Below are 21,381 nucleotides of genomic sequence, written 5' to 3'. Positions count from 1 at the left end.
TATCATCTCCAACATAAATCTTTTTTCTTGGAATACAACAAACAAACACGCGGATTGTAGGCAACAGTTTACTTCCTGAGCCAATCAGACAAGACCGACATTATCACAATTCCTCCCGCTTTGGACTCACAGCCTGTAAGTTAACTACCGTTAGCATTGTATTGTGCGTGAATCTTTCAAACATGGTAAGGAGCGTCACATTTCTGGCTGACGTCAGAGGTATTCAGACCAATCACAACGAACAGATTTCCTGGCCAATCAGGGACACAGAGCTTTTAAAAGTCTCTGCGTTTCAGGAAGAGAGTGAAATCTGGAGCTACAAAAATGTACGGTATGTGGAAAAGAATGTGTTTTAAACCACGCGAACACATTGTATTATATCAAATACACAAAATAATGTTTTTTTAGCAATGAAATAGGTGCCCTTTAAAGTTCCTGTAAAGTCAAATATTAAATGTTTTCTAGCGATTGTGTTAGGGGCGGGGCTATGCACGGTTGCTCAAGTGCGTCATCGAGCCACTGTTTTAGGCCCGCCTAAAATCCTGAACTCAGAAAATGGTGATAAACTGTTTAATGATCAAACAGTAATAACTAGTGCACAGTCTTTGTGGCGTGTTTCAGCAATACATTTCTAACATTTGTAATGTGTTTAGAAACAATTTTCCAGATTGACTTTACACAGACTTTAAATATAGAAAGTAATTTAAAAAATGCGTTAAAAACTTTAACCTATAACTTGGACGGCTATTTAAAGGAGCATTTCACCCGTAGAAACATTAATCTTTATTGAAAGTGCGTCATATTTTTATGTAACATACATTTCGAATTTGGTGCCTATTTGACCGAGAAAAGAGGTGTTTGTAGTCTCACCCCCTCAACAAAGGTATTGGACTTTCTGCTTTCAATGATGCAAAAGGATGATTTTTACATCATTGAAAGAATAAAGTGCAACACTGAAATCTGTACTTCTCCTGTCTCAGCGGAAACTGAGGAAATGATGTACGACCATTCAAAAACATGACTGGGGTTCTAACGATACAAAGTTTAATGCAAATGGGTGAAGTGTCCCTTTAAACCATCAAATATTGACATGTGAGATTTCAGTAAGGTTAAAAACTTTGGTTAAAACCTTACTTTTTATTATAAAGTTGACATTTGCATGCCTTTGGGTTACCTGCCTACATTCATGAGTCATATGCAAGAGCCAATGACAGTGACATCAAGAGATCATTCGAGACATCTTCCAGCACATCAAACTTGGTGCACTCTTTCTTGATATTCAATATCTATGCAAATGATTTTTAACAGCCCAACACAATAACAAGCAATGCAAAAAGAGCTACAGCGTTTCTAATTTTCAGGGAAATTAATCTTTGAATGGCTTTGTTGGAGTTGTCTCTGGAGATTAAGCCAGAATGTGAACATGCCTTTTATAAGATAGCAGTTTGAAGGCCACCATATAAAACAAACAGTTTATAAAGCCAATGAAAAACATATGAAGAGCTGCAGATGCAAAATTCGCTTAACGCCACGATCAAAAAAAGAGATAATGATATTGACAGAACGCTCTGTATTATACGTATTAAATACTTCTGCTTCAAATCCGCTTAATCCCCGCAGGCCATTTAGAAATAACGGTGTGTTGGCAGAATCCGTTAAACGCCACAGTAATTTTTTAAAGAAAGTCCTGTAAATGCACAGAATGGATTAACTGGGACACTTTTGAGTGTACTTAGGGGGTTTTGCTGTGAAAGACAAATCTGTTAAATATCTTTGAAATGACAAAAAGCATTTCACTATCATTTTCATTGGCATTAAAGTGAAATTACTGAACATAAAAAAGAGCCCGATCAAAGATGCTTATTTACAAGAAAACGTCTTGTCACGTTGTACCACCCAAGGATGTCTCAACCGTGCCTTTATCTGACTGGCTAAAACACAGTGACTTCATTCCAAGGCAACTGATTTGTGCCTGTCGCCTCTACTGTACATAATTCGGTCCTTTTCTGACAGTAGTGGCACATATTATGTGTGCGTCTATGCCACTACTGTCAGAAAAGGACAGAATGACTAATATGACTAAGGACCGAATGACTAACCCTAACATGCTACAATGGAAGAGTACCTATTTTTTATATATATCAGCATCTTAAAAACAATACACCTTTGTGTTTCTTCTTTATGTGATTACTATGTACCATCCTTCCTCTAGTAAACACACGCAGGGCTACAGCTTTGTGGAAATTAGCTCAGGGGTCAGGTCTGTATTTTCTGTATCCATCTTTATTAAGCTAACAAGCGCCTTTAATTCAGTCTATAAATATTCATTTCGAATTATAAAACCATCTATTATATACCAATTCTAAGCCTGCTACAAGATAATTGCTATGCCTGTTTTCTGCAAGTACACACACAGATTCACGGTCTTCGTAATGAGCTTTTTAAAGTCTCAAATTGAATATCCCTCCCACTGTGCAAACTCATTTACAACCCTTAACAAAATGTCTACTTATTCAACGAAATTTGAATAAAAGGTCAAAAATGTCATGCTTTCTTTTTTAAATGGGACTAGAGGTAAACAGGGCAGTTATTTAAACATTGAGCGTAGTTGCCTCAGCATGTACGTGAGATGGCACCCTGATGATGCGATGGAGGACCTCCACATTTGACAAAAGCAGTGGAGAATGTTCGATCTGTGTCATATCAGGACAGTTATCAGCAGTAAGTCACAGGTACCCTTTAACCTGACCTCTATCCTGTGGAGGTTGGAACAAGTGTGTCAACCTCAAAAACCACCTCTGAACAATGAAATCCCCCTCTGGTTGACTGCGCATATGTACTTTAGTTATAGGCAGTACCACCACCATAATGCATAATTCCATTGTTTAAATGTTTGTAATTTAGCAGCTACAGAAATAGTTTACCCAAAATGAAGGTTCTGTCATTCTAAATATGATTCATTTTAACAGGACGTGAAAGATAATGTAGGTCGAATGCTAAAGATTGAGTCACCATACAGTTTGACTGTATGGAAAAAAGCAGCATCAACATTGTTCAAAATGTTTCGTGTTGTTTTCCACGGAGAAAAGAACGACATGTGGGTTTGGACAACATGAGAGTGACTAAATGATGGTAAATGCTGGATAGCATCTTTCCTTTTGTTCTTATAGATAAATATACATTATGTTCTCTGTTTACTTTTAAAAAAATAATATACAGCACTTATACAAACATAATACTTTATTTTTAAAGCTTAAAAGGAATATTCAATTTTCTTAAAAGAAAAATCCAGATAATTTACTCACCACCATGTCATCCAAAATGTTGATGTCTTTCTTTGTTCAGTCGAGAAGAAATTATGTTTTTTGAGGAAAACATTGCAGGATTTTTCTCATTTTAATGGACTTTAATAGAGCCCAACATTTAATACTTAACTCAACACTTAACAGTTTTTTTCAACGGTGTTTCAAAGGACTATAAACGATCCCAAACGAGGCATAAGGGTCTTATCTAGCAAAACGATTGTCATTTTTGAAAAGAAAAATAAAAAATACGCTCTTTTAAACCACAACGTCTAGGTCCGGTCCAGCGCGACCTAACGTAAATGCGTGGTGATGTAGGGAGGTCACATGTTACATATATAAAACGCAAATTTGCAGACCATTGTAAACAATAAACTGACACAAAGACATTAATTAGTATCAGTTGACATACAACAACGTAGGAACGGTCCTCTTTCAACACATTTGTAAACACTGGGGCGGAGTTTCGCGTTCGTCCTCTGTGACTCTTTACGTCATGACGTATTGCGTGGGGTCACGCTGGCACATCACAACCGGATTTAGACGAGAAGTTATGGTTTAAAAGTGGATATTTTTTATTTTTCTTGTCAAAAATGACAATCGTTTTGCTAGATAAGACCCTTATGCCTCGTTTGGGATCGTTTATAGTCATTTGAAAAAACTGTTAAGTGTTGAGTTAAGTATTAAATGTTAGGCTCTATTAAAGTCCATTAAAATAAGAAAAATCCTTCAATGTTTTCCTCAAAAAAACATAATTTCTTCTCGACTGAACAAAGAAAGACATCAACATTTTGGATGACATGGTGATGAGTAAATTATCTGGATTTTTCTTTTAAGAAAATGGAATATTCCTTAAACTGCCACCATATCATTCCATGTTCTTATCATGATTCGGATAAACACAGCTTGTGCTCCAATAAAGAAAGGAAGTCTTTAAATGACAAAGCTGAGCAAATTGTGACAATTTTCCTTTACATTTGGCAGACGATTTTACTTACAGTGCATTCAAGTTATATATTTACTTGCATGTGTGTTCCCTGGTAATCGAACCCATGACTTTTGCACTGCTAATGCTGTGATCTACCAGTTTTGCTACTACATACTGTAACAACCATATACACAACACCATATATATCTATGCATGCATACCACACTATCCTGCACAAGAATAATTCAGATCAAAAGTCAGCATCTTAAAAACACACACTGCCACAGGAAGACCTCTCGTAACTATGGTAACCTCATCTCATGGTGATGTCACCTTGACTTGCATCATAACCCTGAATCGCTTTTCTCGGGTCCCATGAAGCGAGCGGGATAAAGTAAATAAAAAAGGCACTGAAGGAGTTGCATGTGGAGAAGTGACCGAGAGCAGGACCCACGGCCGCTATTAATAGCCATTCAGTCACCAGAACAAAGGCCATATGTGCGCGGAGCATCTCGGATGAGAGAGAGACAGATGGAGGCGTCAGACTGATTAGAGACAGAAAAGGGCCATTCACACCAATAACAATTACTATAATGATGATGACTACATATCGTCCACACCAGTGGACGATAACGCTATGCTTATGCTAGAACGCGCGAGCATTTTAAATATAGAATGGAGTTTGATTGGCTGTCTGTTTTTATAGTTTTTCAGCTCCGGGAAAAAGCGCTGATAAAGTGATCATCAGTGATATAAGTTACACATACACAAACGCTGGTTATTTTAGTCTTAAACATGACACATGACAAAATACTGTAGAAACGATAGTATTTTCTATTGTAAAATGTACTAAATTCATAGATGTTTCATAGTGTTTTAACGTTACCATAGTACATATTTAAGTATACTACAGTATTTAGGAGTAGAGGATATCAATTCACTATAGTTAATGTTACAAAAACAGGCTAACGTTACTACATTAACAGTGTAACAATTGCTATAATAGCCTATATTACTACACTATTTTTATCTGAGTGGGTGCGTTAAGTGCGCGCTAAAAAATTAAAATACTGCACATTATATACAGTGACAAAACGACACACAGCTGTGTCCAGCTGCGCAGCCGTACACAGAGGGTGTATTGTCTGCGTGCAGGACAGTTTTCTCGCACGCGCGCGCAGACACGCGCCTGAGTGCTCGCATGCCAAACCAGGTGTCTTTTTGTTTTCACAGCGTTCACGGCTCCATGCTTCAATTAAAACGTTGCACATCTACATATAAAAATGAGAGACATCTCACACAAGCACCCATCTCGGCTATTGTGATATTATGTAAGAAATGAATGGGTTGTCTGGCAAAATCCAGTGAGATCCAAACCTGGATTTTGGGCACCATATGAAACCCCCAAAATGTTGCGACCATTTCTGGCGCCTTGATTAATCAAAACACTGGCCCACGGCTTTGAAACACAGCATGCAACCCAGAGATCAGTTCAAATCGACCATGCACAATAAACAAGATCAGTCTGGCAGAAGGAGCGAACCCTGGGTCGATTCGCTAGAGACCAACGAATAAAATCGTTTTGCATTTAAGAATAAACATTAGTCCACCCTGAATCAACGCAAAATCTCGTTCAAATGTATTTGTATGACCGCTGAAACACTCACTTATCAGACGTGTCCCGCTCGGTCCACTGGCAGACAGGAAAAAGCGCTGTGTGGCTCCAGTGATGTGGACCGCTGCTTTACAGCGCACACTACTGATTTACCCACAGAAGCGCAGCCATCTTGCTGAAGCCCGTGTGACAAACCAACCACATGCCTGAACGTAAGAGGGGAGGAACTAGTTAAATTATCCTAAAACATTTCCCCAGTTCCATGTTTTGAAAAAGGTTCTCCCCAATAAAAGCTAATGCTTATATTGATGTATATGTATACTTTTAGGCCAATATAGATTTCATACAAGCTATTTTTATATTATTTTTTTTATATATGATTATGTATAAAATAATTTTATTCTATTAGTTAATAATAATAAAGTCTAACTTTACGATGGGTGCCTTGTTATTTTGTTGTTGTTTTATTTAAAGGTTAAAAATTAATTTATTTACATAAAATAATAATAATTGTCTTGGTGTTCGACTGTCACCGTTAATATGCAACAGTCAGAAAAGGAAAATTTTGAATAAATAATTTTTTGAGGATTGTTTTGATACACAGAAAAAAAATAATAGCTAACTACAAACACGGCTGAATACAAACCAGCTTAAACTGGAAAAAGCAATCATGTCTTTTCTTTGTTCCCATATGCATGTCTCTAAAGGTTTCGCTTGATTATGTCTACCTTATTATTCTTACAATAAAACACGAGGCTTATGAAGCAACATATTAAAATTATTCATCAATTTTATTGAGCTTATCACGTTTCATGCCCTCGGGCACGATGTTCCAGTCTAGTTGCGCCCTCTGGCGGACCTTTAAGAAATGCTTTGTACATCTCCATCCTTGTAAAAAATCTGGCACTGCACAAAGCTGTCATCCCTGGTCCTTTAATGCATCTCATCAAAAGACAGACCTCTTTAAATCTTCAAAAGATAGACTTTTCATAAAGTCATAAACTGGATTGAATGTATAAGACCATTAAATACTTAATGTGGAAAGTCAGAACTTCTGACTTGTTCTGCAGGCGCTCTTTTTCTGATTTCGAAGGCTGATATTCAAAGCAATATACATATACAAACATTCAACCAAACACGTATATCATTTCATATAGGTCTTATTTCCTTATTTAACTGCCAATTAAGACGCTGTTAATTCAGACCAAGTATTAATCCTATTGCGAATAAAGCAATTCATCACAGTTCAACCAGCCGTTAAACGAATCAGTCCTTCAGATAATGAATTTAAACCTGCACTTCAATAATCAAGCAATTGGGAGAAGGAAGACAAAAACAAGACAACAGTAGTGATGTGTGTGCAGACGAAGGGAGAAAAAGAGTTTTTAGTCTTCAGTTAAAGTTAACAGGTTGAATCAGAAATAAGCCCTGAGAACTGGCCGTAGAAAAGGAGCTCTTTGAGCCGACATTCTTAATCATCCTTGTCCGATATATTTCCGTACATGGCAGATATGATTCGTCAGTCTGTGACGTACTAAACAGTCGGAGATGAATGGGAATGTCAAAGCTCGTCCTTCTCCATTTGCTTAAAGGCTTCTAAGTCCTCCTGCCAATCAGCCATAAGCGAGTCCACCGATCGGCTACTCGAGTCCTCCTCATCCACCGCAGGGTCCTCCCCTACGTCCATGGAGACATAACTGCTGAGTCCCTCCGCCGACTGAACCGTCTCCTGCTCTTCGGCCGCCGGTTCCTGAGTAGTGACTTGTGATTGGTCAAGAGGTTCAGGAGAACTGTGGTCTTTCTCCTCAGTAGAGCAGTCCTCTTCCTCTGTGCCATCCGTACCTATGATAAAAGAAGGTTGGTTAAATAAATGGCCAATAAACCTCAAAGTTTGATTTCACACTCATTTCAATCTTTGACTTGGCCTTTTTCAGTCAATATTAAAGATATCAAGGTTATATTTTCACAGATTTTTAATAGGTTTAGCTGGGTTTCACAGACAGGGTCACATTTTATCATCTTTATTATCAGGTGGGTTGGAAGCACAAGAGGAAAATCCAAACAGTAGGGGTACTTACTGCCATCCAAGAGGGCGCCCGGGAGGGCTTTCCCTTTAAATATGGCTTCTTCTCATCCAAGAAAGAAAGGAAATAAGAAAAGTATTTGAAACGGAGAACAGTTACAAACCAAGAAAAGAGAGAATAGTCAGAAAAGGAATGAAAACAAAAGAGACACATGCACCACCTCTCATCCTTTCCTTTATTTATATCGTAATATATCACCTCAGATGGCTAAATGGCAATCATTTATCATATACAGTCTCATGTCTTTGCTCCGTTTTGGAGAATATCTTACCTCTGCTTCTTGCTTTATCACTAAGCAGCACCTCCACCTCCCTGTACTCCTTGAGAGCCTCCAACAGGATGTTGCCCTCTTTGTGGAACAGGAAGAGGAGTGGCAAAGTGACATCATCAGTGTTCCGCCCATCCCCTGCCATCTGGAATAATGGAGCTGTGTCACTGCTGCTGCCCTCGTTATCATCTAAACAAAAATAATGAAATCAAAGAACATCACACTATTAATGGCATTGCTTTGTACTATACAAAGCCAAATAAATGTGGCTGTTTTTTGATGTTTTGAATGAATTGGGTGATCCGGTTAACCAAAAAATGATTATGAATGTACAGTGAGGAAAATAAGTATTTGAACACCCTGCTATTTAGTTCTCCCACCCAGGAATCATGGAATTGTCATCATAAATGCACGTCCACTATGAGAGACATAATCCAAAAAAAATATCTAGAAATCACAATGTATGATTTTTAACTATTTATTTGTATGATATAATACAAATAAGTATTCTAACACCTGTCTATCAGCTAGAATTTTGCCCCTCAAAGACCTGTTAGTCTGCCTTTAAAATGTACACCTCCAATCCATTTATTATCCTAAATTAGATGCACCTGTTTGAGGTCATAAGCTGCATAAAGACACCTGTCCACCCCATACAATCAGTAAGAATCCAACTACTAACATGGCCAAGACCAAAGAGCTGTCCCAAGACACTAGAGACAAAATTGTACACCTCCACAAGGCTGGAAAGGGCTACAGGGAAATTGCCAAGCAGCTTGGTGAAAAAAGATCCACTGTTGGAGCAATCATTAGAAAATGGAAGAAGCTAAACATGACTGTCAATCTCACCTCATGGGGTCTCAATGACCCTAAGAAAGGTAAAAAAATCAGCCCAGAACTACACAGGAGGAGCTGGTCAATGACCTGAAAAGAGCTGGGACCACCGTTTCCAAGGTTACTGTTGGTAATACACTAAGACATCATGGTTTGAAATCATGCATGGCACGGAAGGTTCCCCTGCTTAAACCAGCACATGTCCAGGCCCGTCTTAAGTTTGCCAATGACCATTTGGATGAGCCAGAGGAGTCATGGGAGAAAGTCATGTGGTCAGATGAGACCAAATTAGAACTTTTTGGTCATAATTCCACTAAACGTATTTGAAGAATGATGAGTACCATCCCAAGAACACCATCCCTACTGTGAAGCATGGGGGTGGTAGCATCATGCTTTGGGGGTGTTTTTCTGCACATGGGACAGGGCGACTGCACTGTATTAAGGAGAGGATGACCGGGGCCATGTATTGCAAGATTTTGGGGAACAACCTCCTTCCCTCAGTTAGAGCACTGAAGATGGGTCAAGGCTGGGTCTTCCAACATGACAATGACCCGAAGCACACAGCCAGGATAACCAAGGAGTGGCTCTGTAAGAAGCATATTAAGGTTCTGGCATGGCCTAGCCAGTCTCCAGACCTAAACCCAATAGAGAATCTTTGAAGGGAGGTCAAACTTCGTGTTTTTCAGCGACAGGCCAGAAACCTGACTGACTAGAGAAGATCTGTGTGGAGGAGTGGGCCAAAATCCCTCCTGCAGTGTGTGAAAACCTCGTGAAAAACTACAGGAAATGTTTGACCTCAAACAAAGGCTACTGTACCAAATATTAACATTGATTTTCTCAGGCGTTCAAATACTTTTTTGCATATGTATCATACAAAAAAAAGAGTTAAAAAATCCTTTTTTAGATTTTTTTTAGATTATGTCTCTCACAGTGGACATGCACCTACTATGACAATTTCAGACCCCTGCATGATTTCTAAGTGGGAGAACTTGCAAAAAAGCAGGGTGTCCAAATACTTATTTTCCTCACTGTATGAGTTTCTTTATTATGTTGAACACAAAAAAATCTATTTTGATAAATGATAGTAAGCGCACAGTTGACGGTGCACATTGACTTTCATAGTAATTGTTTTTTCTACTAATGGGTACCGTCAACTGTGTACCATCATTTATCAAAATATCATCTTTTGTGTTCAACAGAATAAAGAAACTCATACAGGTTTAAAATAACAAGGGGTTGAGTAAATGATGACAACATTTTTGAATGAACTCTCTCTTTAAAAGGCTTCACTGGTGTAACATTTCTCATCGATGACGATGCCTCCGATGGCCCCGGCCTTCTGAATGTGCCTGGCCTTCTCTGCAAACATGCACTGGCCCCGCTGCAGCAGAGCAATGCGGCCAGCCACAATCTCACCGTTACTCAACTCAGAACAGCCGTTGTAGGGCTCCGCTATAGTTACAAACCCACGCACCTAAGGAAAAAAATAAAAAGAAGATACAGAATGTATCATGACTAACAGAAATTCACACCCCTTAGCAAGAACATTCAGCAAAAACTTCTGAGGTCAATGTCACAGATATGTTATTTACCCCAGAGCTGCTTTTGGAAAGATCTACTCCGAACTGTGCAGGGCCTGCGGTCAGTACTACTCTACCAAAAAAGGGTTGTGAGACGATCTGAACCGCTCTGGGGGGAAGCTGTTCTTTCTGCTGCTGGCTGGAAAGCTCCATCATCTCCTGCATGAACCGCATGCCATCCTCTGCAGCAACTGCGCTCACAGCCTGCGGAGGATGAGAGATGGGGCATGGCATTACTTTTGGATTGTAACAGAGATTGACATAGGCGAGTGTTAATGCCCTTGCAGCTGTGACATAATTTAATAAAACAAAATCAGACCAAACCAAAACAGTTTTGGTGGTTCGAGATGATGATGATGATGTAATAGGTGGGTGCGACTTGGAGCTCCACCTACTCTGACACACACACATCTATTTGTTCACCAAGTCCAACAACATGTTAAATGGTCACTCATTTGTAAGTCGCATCTAACAAATTAATACATTTAAATGTGAATACAATGAATGCCTAAATATTATTAGAATCCTTGGCGAGAAAAACAACTGCCGTGAATATACAGGGCACGCTTGATCTGTGTGTTACCTGTGTTGCATGCTGAACAAGTTGCACTCTGCCATCCTTTAAGTGAATGAGACTCACACCCATCCGTCTCAGCAGTTCAAGGTGTTCAGGATTATTGGCCATGAAATCCTGAGCCCTCAATGGAGGACGGACCGTACCAGGATCTCTGCAGTAGAGAGAGATAGACAGACAGAAATGTAAACTGATGTTTGAATCCCTGACTCAAAGTATGAGCAAAAAAGGAAAAGTACGGCTTGTAACGCTCTATTAACAGAAACACGGACCAGATGGTTTAACTTTCTTACCGGTTGAGTGCCGGGCGTGGACAGCTCTTATCTACAGCACTCCTGATTGGTTCACGAAGATTGCGTGGGAAGGCAGGGTCAGGAAAAAGAAGGCGGGTGTTGGGACAAGTCCATTCAAAATTTGAGTCATCAAGCTCCTCTATAGGCTGGCGTGGTAGGGAAAAATATTTAAATTCATTATTATTATTATTATTATTATTACAAAAACAGAGCTAGTCTTGGTAAGAGTTTCCTAATAGTGAACACTATACTGACTAGGTGTTATAGTGTTGTAGTAATGCTCCTTATACTTGCTTAAATTATCGTATTGCTATAGGAATAACTGGACATGAACAGTCTCACTAATTGTTGTTGTTACGACTGGGAAACTGATAATTTCCATACCAGTGTTTCCAAGTTGGGTGGGTTATAACATTAAACATGGAGGATGGGAGAGAGATGTTGCAATTATATCTTTTATCCATTTTGACTTGTCCTCCACGATTCCTACTTCTGTAGTAATTACGACTTCAGAAGTAGGAATTGGGAAATTTCTCATAGCATGTTAAGGCAGCAATAAAGGTCACATTCTTCCTGATCCCATTTTTTAAACTTTAGTTAGTGTGTAATGTTGCTGTTAGAGTATAAATAATACCTGCAAAATGATAAAGCTCAAAGTTCACTGCCAGGCGATATATTTTCTTTAACAAAGTCCCCTTTTAACTACAGCCATCTACTTCCCGATTGCATGACGTCAATAAAACAGTTTTTTGACTAAACGTCGCCCACAGGAATACGTCAGTCGCCAGCTTTGGCTCAAACGGCTCTGCTAAGCTAAGCTGCTGTCGAATCATAACACACTAAACAAACTACACAATCAGAACTCGATACGTATTTCTGAAGGAGGGACTTCATAGAACAAGAAAGACATCAGCCCATTTTTAGGACAGTGAAAACAGCGCTATACAGATAAGTAAATTGTGTGAAAAATACAGCGTTTTTTTACACGTGAAACATGAACACATGTTATAGTACGCACTGTAAACACACTCAAAGCTTCAAAGACACAGAAAGAACGAGACCTTTAAAATGAGCAGAACTGTTATGGTGCCGAGGTGCAATACCATATAGTCAATGACAGGGGGTGCCTGCGAGTTTGAGGCAGTAGATAGAGAGAGAGGGAGCAGATGTGCTTCGGTGGTAAAGACGTAATCCTCCACATTAAAAGGCAAATCCTCCTCTTCAGCAAACAGCAGGAACAGGTACTTAAACATCTCCGCCAGGAAGAAAGAGTCCATGCTGAAAGAGTTGGTAAACAATTGAAGTAAAATAAGTATGCTATGAGTCAGCCTGCTGATCCTACAACTTCTTTATTTACTAATATGCCTACTTTTTACTCATACTGCCCTTTTTTAAGCAACATGCTTACCGGTCCTCGTGACTCCCTGTCCTCACGTCCTTCATAGCAGCAAAGCCACAGGGAACTCGAGCGTAGCGGTTCAGATTTTCCAGTATGGTCCGCCCGGCCTCTAGGTAATATGGATCTTTAGTGGCCTTCGAAGGACAAAGGAAATTCACAGTTAAAGAGATAGTTCACCCCAAAAATGATAGACACTGATAGCCTTTCATTGTATAGCAAAAGAAGAGCAACATTTTCAGAAGAAATGTCATAAAGGGTTAAAGGGACACTCCACAAAAAAATATGCTCATTTTCCAGCTCCCTTAAAGTTAAACATTTGATTTTTACCGTTTTGGAATCCATTCAGTTGATCTCCGGGTCTGGCACTACAATTTTTAGCATAGCTTAGCACAATCCACTGAAGCTGACCAGACCATTAGCATCACACTCAAAAATAGAAAATAGAAAATCGTAACTTTTAATTTTCTGTCAGTCTTTGTACACAATGTAACTACAGAAGAGACAAGTTTTAAAGACACACTATGCAGTTATTTTACCTTAATATAACAGCTTCAAAGTTATTTCGGTGGTAAACAAAGTCATAGTAAGGCGAATCATCCTCCTGTTGAAGCTCGGGAGGACGCCGCTACCAAAACCAGCAATGCAAGCTTGAGAGAACCGCCCCTGACAAATCTCGCGAGAATCACGACTTGCTTTACGGCAACGACGTCACACACGTTAGGCTTGTTCGACTTCGTGCGATTATCATGACAACAGTTGTCAATATCTCACATAATTATCAGGACATAAATAAGCCTAGAGGTTGTAAATAGTGTAAACATGCACCATTTGCAAACTATTATGATAAATAGCAATAATCATGTATAGTGACATTATAACGAACAATGTTATGAGATAATGCAACGTACAGAATTAACTTTGTCATGGCATTTTGTAGTGTTTAATTGTGATTTAGCTGCAATCATGTTAAAACATTATAAGCTAGCAAACGTGGTATTTTATTATTATATGCACTTTACACTTGGAATAAACTTCTTATTATCCTATTACCATCATCTGTAGTTTAGTAGACTATGCAGTAGCCTAATATTTGTATGAAATTGTGAAACATTACCTGGTTATTAACCTTGGAGTACTAGAGTGGGAAATTACGACAGTTGCAAGTATTCTCCAGCGACTCTAGGGGTCGCTGTTTGACAAAAACGGTGAATTGCATAGAGCGGCTTTAAATAGGGAAAATATTGAAATTCTTTGGTTATTTTTTAGCGTGATGCTAATGGTCTAATCAGATTCAATGGATTATGCTAAGCTATGCTAAAAGTGGCAGCACCAGACCCAGAGATCAGCTGAATGGACTCCAAAACGGTAAAAATCAAGTGTTTGGCTCTAGGGGAGCTGGAAAATAAGCATTCTTTTTTTTTTTAAAGTGGAGTGTTCCTTTAAGTAATAACTCTTACCCAAGTATTGTCTTCAGAGTTTACTACAGTAAAGTACCGTAAAAGTATTTTGTCCCGACATAATAAGGACACTTTATACCAAGAGCAAAGCGGCACAAAGTGGTCACATTTGCTCAATGATGAGCACATAAGAAATAGATTACAAACATTGCACCTCCGTACCTTATAAAGAAAGTAGGTGCTTTCTGCAAACTCTGGCCGCAGAGGATGTTGGGCCCAGTGAACTCTGAAATCAGTGGTGAAAGCCTGCAATAAGATGTGAGAAGATAGTTGGGTGGTGGAGCAAAGCAAAGGACCGTTTGTAAACCAGACAGTGACGACACCCGAACAGCAGAAAAGAGGATCTACAGTACCTCAGGCAGGAAGTTGTGTTTTTTGGTGACTTGATAAAGCATTTCATGCGTCTCTATAGCTGGGCGGATATCGCCTTTTAACACCTGCAACAACAGAGAACAACAAAACTTTAAAGTTAGTATATTCCCAACCCAGAAAATAGAGAGAGAGACAATACACAGTGATTTCACACCTGTAATCCAGGGAAAAAAGCGAGCAAAGAGTCCATCCATGTGCGGGCTGGCAGCAGGGGTTTGTGAATATGGACATCCAATAGCAAAGGAGGTTGGCTGATATACTTCATTATGGATGCGTAGTGCTGTAACATATACAAAACAGAGTACACTATTACAGATAAGAAGTAAAGTACAAGACAAAGACATATTCACGGCAGACAGATGAAAGTTGCGCAATACTTTTTTAAAGCATGCAATAAAGACTATGAAGAATAAGGGCAATAGGATATAATGTCGATGTCAAAATCAACCATACCGCATCTCGAATTTAACATAAAACAAGATAACGAAGAGATTTGAAACTCACTTTACATTTCTTCATTAAAGGGCACATATTATGCACATTTTTACAAGATGCAATATAAGTCTCAGATGTGCCTAACAAACACACTTAGAAAAGCTTTTGGGTAAAATTAACCAGTAAGTCAGTGGCCATGGGCGGGGCTTTGTTTGTGTGATGTCACATTACAAGAGAATCAAAACATCATCTCTAATGAGACTGCTTTGGTTTAATGGGGATTAAAAAAGAAGGATGGATTTTTTTTCATTGTAGGGTTGTACTGCCAACACACATTTATGGCCAAACACCTTCCAAAAGTGGATTTTGCATAATATGTGCCCTTTAACTCTTTCCCCGCCAATGACGACTTAACTCGTCAATTAAGAAAAAACAATTCCCTGTCAATGACGAGTTTTTCCGGCAATCCGTATTTCCACTCTTACACAACTTATAAAACCCAGGTCCCAGACGCAACCCCTTAGGCCAAACAGTAAGAACTCGGTGTATGTTTTGATCATGGCTCTGCATCCTTCACAAAAGCTTTTTGATCAAAATTTGGTATTTTTGAAGAAACCTATGATAGAACAAAGGAAGGTAGGATGAAACTTTTTTATTTGAAAGCAGTGGGTCTGTTCTTTCATTTGATATATTGTATGTTTATATATTTATATATTTAAAGAAGAATATTTTCTGGAAGAAAAAAATCATACAAAATGCTAGCACTGGCTGGCAACTTTAAAAAAAAAAAAACGCTGGCTGGGAAAGAGTTTAGGTAAAACTTTATGAAGAGATACTTACAGTATTAAAACGCTGTAGAAATTCATCATCTCCTAGTAATATATACGCCTTCATCAAATACTCATAATAGGAATCTATGCCTGCTCCAACTCCACTATCTGATAAGAAAACAATGACAAAAACATCACTATGTACAGTCAACTTTGAGTACATTTGTAAACACATACACTACTGTTTTGTTTTTGTTTTTGTGTTAGGCTCACCCCTGCGCACCCACTCTCCAGAATGGATGTTGATGGTTGTTCCCACTAGATTACTATTCCTCTGTCTCTTTTCCCATAGGAAGTCCAGAGCTCTCCTGGCATGGGCCTGTAAACAATACATCAAAATGGCAACACCTAAATACTAGGCTACATTAGTCATAAATCTATGTCATCACAGACAAAGAGAACTTACCTGGCCACAAAATGCTTTTAAAGAAAGCAACACGTCACGCTAATGTTTTTCCTTAGTTGTACAAACTTGCAGACAACACAATTATGTAATCATAAACTGAGTTGTATGTTCAACTGACTGAATGAAAAACATTCCAGGAATCAATGTTAAATAACTCCATTGTTTGTTTGCTACGCTACATCTGTAGTTACCTTGGTGATCTGCAGATAAACTTTCACTTTTAAATAGTTCTCCTATCAGAACATCTGAAACTTTTAGGGGTGGTTTCCCGGACAGGGATTAGCTTAAGCCAGGACTAGGCCTTAGTTTAATTAGGAAATATAACTAGTTTTAACAAACATTAGCCTGGCTCCGCCCTCCTACGTGCTTCTGCTTAATTGCTTCCTACGTGCCCCCTCCGAACAAAGGGGGGTGTCTAAGAACGATGACGTTGAGGTCGTGCATCAGTTTGAGTTGTAGTTCAGTAATGGCAACGGAGAAAGACGTGAGAAAATCTATTCGGTCCGTTGTTGCAAAACTGCCGAAGATATAGAAGTTAAAGCCGGAGCAAGAACCGGGTTTGCTAAGTTTTGTTGGTCTGATTATTCGTACTTGTTGTTTCTGGCCGGTTTCGGCGCATGAAATTAAATGAATGTACGAGAGTCTGGTTGTACCAGGCTAAACAAACATGCCTTACTAAAAACATTATTTGTGTCCATTGTGAGGCAAAACAAAGGGCAGTGATGTATTTTAAGATATTTCAGTGCAAGTTATTTTCAGTTTGGACAGCTCTTAGATTTATTTTAGTCTAGGACTAGTCTAATTCCTGCCCGGGAAACCACCCATAATTTTAAAATGAGATTTTTATTGATCCCTTACCTCAAATGTGGGGTCTCCGGTAAACCGGCTCAGGGCTGCAAATTCCAGGATCATTGTACCAGCACAGGCAGTGCAGGTGTCCGTTTCAGTGCCTGTACGGGTCGCAGGTCCTCTGACACCATAACGCAAATTCACCTGTAAAACCACACAGTCATAATCAAATTGAAATGTATAGAAACATTAACATACACTAAACAATAACAAAAATAGGTAATTGATGCAGGGTTACTGGAATAGTCGGAAATTAAATTGAGGATGCCAAGCATAGCCAAACTGGGAAGTATGTGGCATGTCTTGTTAGATAGTATTTCATAGGCTGTCCAACAAGAATACAGAGATATTTTATTTGAAATGGTTGCTTGTGCATGTACATGTGTGATCACTTACTCTAGGGTAAGGTAGACCACTGGTGGTGTTAAACGCAGGAAGCAATCTGAGCCCGAGATCTTTGGCCATGTGCAGCAGTTCATCTTGGTACCAGAGCATTCGACCGTTTTCCTTCTGCATGACGGCCATTGAGTGACCCCCCAGCAGTCCACTGAGAGAACACACAAGGTTTTAAAGGAATAGTTCACCCAAAAATAATAAATCTCAACCAAACAATGCACTGTGTTTTACATTCAAAAGCATACAAAATATGATTTCTGGCATTCCTCACCCCAGCACACGAATATTGGTCTCAAATACAGACACCACGATGTCATTATCCAACCGTACGTCAGCCACTACCCTCCTCACCGCCTCTTCAAACTCCACCGTCTTATTTAATAGCTGTGGGACATCAGAGTACCCGGTAAGCAAACATCCCTGGGTGTGTGCGAGTACACATGCATATGTGTAAGATTTTGTGTAGTTACTTACCGCAAGAGTGTCAAGTGTGTCAATAAGGGTGAGGGAGAACCTGTAGGAACAGAAAACTGTGTCTTTTCACTGAATTTTCATAAATTAAAAAACCTCAGAGTGGCACCCGTGGATCTATAATTGAGGTGTTTAGATGCACTTAGATCCCTCTAATTGCATCTGGCATGTTTTCTTGTAAATGGCCTGTGGCAGGGATTAAGTGGATTTGAAGCGAAGGTACAGTATTTGATCAACATGAGTGGATTCAATTAATATCGTTATCTCATAGAGGTGGCGTTTAGCGGCTTTTGCATCTGAGCTCCTCAATTTCTTTTTTATCTTATGACTTACTTCCCCAGGGCATCATCGATATCTCCTCGACTGGGCTCTAGTCCACGCACTCGTCCACGGCAGGTCAAGGGCATCAGCTCATCTGCAGGGTAGGCGTGATCCTTCAGAAAGAAAAAAAGGACTAGACAGTTATTCAGGGTTCTTACTCTAAGTCAAATGTCAAATACCCTGACTTTTCCTTGACTTTCACTGACTAAAAGCTATTTTTTATTATCCAAGTCCGGGATGCCGTAAGCCTGGATAATGTAGTGTACACCGTGAGTTTATAAAAAAAGTTTAAATGCACGTAATGAATAACCAGTGCCAATAAACAGCTGTTTAAATTATAGTCAACATTTTGGAATCCATTCAGCTGTTTTCAGGGTCTGGCGCTAGCACTTTTAGCATAGCACAATCTATTGAATCTGATTAAACCATTAGCATCGCGCTAAAAAATAACCAAAGAGTTTCAATATTTTTCCTATTTAAAACTTTACTCTTCTGTAGTTACATTGTGTACTAAGACCGAAAGAAAATTTAAAGTTACATCAGCAAAGTCACTGATTATTACGTCAGTTTGAGAGTAGGTTCCTAATCATATCTGCCCAGAAAATCGCAACTTTTCATTTTCTGTCGGTCTTAGTACACGATGTAACTACAAAAGAGTCAAGTTTTAAAAAGGAAAAATATCAAAACTCTTTGGGTATTTTTTTGGCGTGATGCTAACGGTCTAATCAGATTCAATGGATTATGCTAAGCTATGCTAAAAGTGCTAGCGCCAGACCCGGAGATCAGCTGACTGGAATTCAAAACAGTAAGAATCAAATGTTTAACTCTAGGGGAGCTGGAAAATTAGCATATTTTCAAAAAAAGTGGAATGTCCCTTTAAGTCACAAGTTAACAAGCGGATTACATTTTAATAAATAGACACTAAAATTTAAAGCAACAAACAAAAGTGCCTGATATTGCATGACTTGGACAAAAAAATTAAAAATTCCATGACCTGTGGGAACCCTGGTTATTAATTACAAGCAATTATTTTGTTTTTATTAACAAAAACAAAATTGTCACATTTGAAGCATACGCAGGCATATGTTGAAGGGTTAGTTTGTTCAAAAATGAAAATGCTGTCATTATTTACTCACTCTCGTGTTGTTTGCATTTGGGTTCTAAAGAACAACGAAATGCATTGGAGGTTTAAATAACATGAGGGTGAGTAAATAATGACAGTAATTTTTTGAAGGAACTATATCTTTAGCACATTGTTTAATTTGCAACCTGTTCTGCCCAGCAAATTCTTCGCAGGCCAATGGATTTAAAGTGTCAGATAGTACTAAACAAAACATTAAGGCCATGATGGAACGACAGCGGTAACAACCAGTCCCTACAGGATAAACCAGTATCATGTACATTAGAGACAATGCAGGCAATCAATGCAGTGTACATACCATGTAATTCTGATAAGCATGGTCAAACATTTCCACCACTTGGTTCCTGAGTAAAAGCAAAAAAGAGTGTTAGGACACACTTCTCAAGTTATCATGTACAGGTCAACTAGTCTCTAACTTACCTCAGTTTGCTCTTCTCCTCTCTGCTCATGGTCTCAGACAGCCTGATGGAGGTTCCCATAAAAAGCAGCAGCCAAAACGCAGGCAACATTGTTGCTGAACCCAAACGAAGCATCCACAATCCAAACAATACTTTAATATACAGGCGTGACCATTACAATGATGAAGACTACGCACCAATACACACAGACACCCTACGCAGGTGTCTGACAAGCTATTTGCTGCCTCAGATGAGTTGGTCCATCATTACAAAATTTAATGGCAAGAAGATTCAAAGCAGATTCAGTATCGTTTTAGCTCTGTAACTCTAAAGCTCTTATCTAAACGTCTCGCTTGGATGGATGCAGCTCTGGTGCATTTCTGAGATGCTTTTCAGGTTAACAGTGTCTGGTAAAACGTGACTGATCTGACTAGTCAATTTTTTCTGACTTCTTTCTTGCTGGCCAGCCAACTACTGCTGCCTCACTTGCCTGTCACCTTGATAACAAGCTGGCATCCATGTGAAACGTTGGCATGCTACCCTCTTGATCATCAACAATACAACAACAACAATAACAAGACTACATCCCTACAGATCACCAGCAGAGACAGGCTCGAAGAGGGCTCCAGATGGGACCATGGGAAAAGATGCTTTGTTGTTAGGAGCAACCATCACTATGGGAAACACGATCGCCTTCATCCAGAAAAACATAAATTCACTCTCATTTAATATAAAGGTGGAAATCTTGGATCGGCAGCTAAGATATTCCCCAGATTGTAAACAGTTTCCAATACAGGCTCGGTTGTAAACAAGTTTTAATCGCGTAGGATATTCTGTGCCTTTTTTAAAAAAAAATGTAAGAGTCCAGAAAGCTGTCAAGGCGATTTGCTGAAAAAATATGAATTAACCGGGCATGCTTTGTTGTTTAGCTCACCGGCTAACATGTCGCTGACAGCTCGGCTTCTACAACAGCTGTTATTTAGCAAGAAACGTTGATGAACTGGCAAAAAGATCATCTTTAATCTGTCCTCCGACCTGCCATGAGTGAGCACGATGTTTATTCGCCTCCAAAACAGCGACAAATAAAAAAAAAATCCCGTACGAGTAATCCTATGTCAGGTGTAGTGAAAAGGGTCAGGGTTCTCTTTTACAATCGCCTAGTAGTACTAGTGAGTGAGTGATGATTGCCCGACTGACGAAAGACCATAGGCAGCAGACGTCAACATCCGCATCCGGGTAACAACGAGTACAGTACACGCCCCACTGAAGGATTTTGTGTTTTAAATATGTAAATATTTTTTTACTTTACCATGTTTCTCCTTGTTAATTTATATGTAATTTACAAATTGTGTCACTTACAAATTGCATTTATTTTATTTGTATGCTAATTTGCAACATGTAAATTTACGTTAACCAAGAAGATTCGCT

The 21,381-nt window shown here is 39.1% G+C and overlaps 2 protein-coding genes across 3 annotated transcripts in view; both read right to left on the bottom strand.

The window, feature by feature from the left end:
- LOC129414323 (uncharacterized protein C1orf21 homolog) overlaps positions 1-6,051 on the bottom strand; it is a 38,170-nt gene extending 32,119 nt beyond the window's left edge. Inside the window, exon 1 of the mRNA XM_055168347.2 lies at positions 5,898-6,051. The gene's annotated coding sequence lies outside the window, so the exon portion shown is untranslated. The remainder of the gene's footprint in view (positions 1-5,897) is intronic.
- A 566-nt stretch (positions 6,052-6,617) lies between these two features.
- Positions 6,618-21,203, bottom strand: edem3 (ER degradation enhancer, mannosidase alpha-like 3). Of its 2 annotated transcripts, XM_073867950.1 has the most exons (21): positions 19,976-21,203; positions 19,854-19,899; positions 18,427-18,527; positions 18,097-18,136; positions 17,894-18,006; positions 17,623-17,773; positions 17,236-17,370; positions 16,185-16,290; positions 15,982-16,079; positions 14,861-14,986; positions 14,688-14,771; positions 14,497-14,580; positions 12,887-13,011; positions 12,582-12,756; positions 11,479-11,624; positions 11,195-11,339; positions 10,624-10,815; positions 10,341-10,505; positions 8,201-8,387; positions 7,924-7,971; positions 6,618-7,687 (listed from the first exon to the last, which is right to left on the bottom strand). In XM_073867950.1, the coding sequence occupies exons 1-21, from the start codon at positions 20,086-20,088 to the stop codon at positions 7,407-7,409; spliced, it is 2,661 nt and encodes an 886-aa protein (XP_073724051.1). In that variant the 5' UTR covers positions 20,089-21,203; the 3' UTR covers positions 6,618-7,406. The 2 variants fall into 2 exon arrangements, with proteins under 2 accessions (XP_073724051.1, XP_073724052.1); XM_073867951.1 differs by lacking the exon at positions 7,924-7,971 and having other exon boundaries at positions 19,976-21,201.
- Positions 21,204-21,381: the final 178 nt, after the last annotated feature.

The sequence above is a fragment of the Misgurnus anguillicaudatus genome, chromosome 5 (assembly GCF_027580225.2).
Source record: "Misgurnus anguillicaudatus chromosome 5, ASM2758022v2, whole genome shotgun sequence".
Lineage (NCBI taxonomy): Eukaryota > Metazoa > Chordata > Actinopteri > Cypriniformes > Cobitidae > Misgurnus > Misgurnus anguillicaudatus.
Note: the sequence above shows the minus strand (reverse complement) of the source record. Positions and strands in the feature narration are given on the sequence as shown.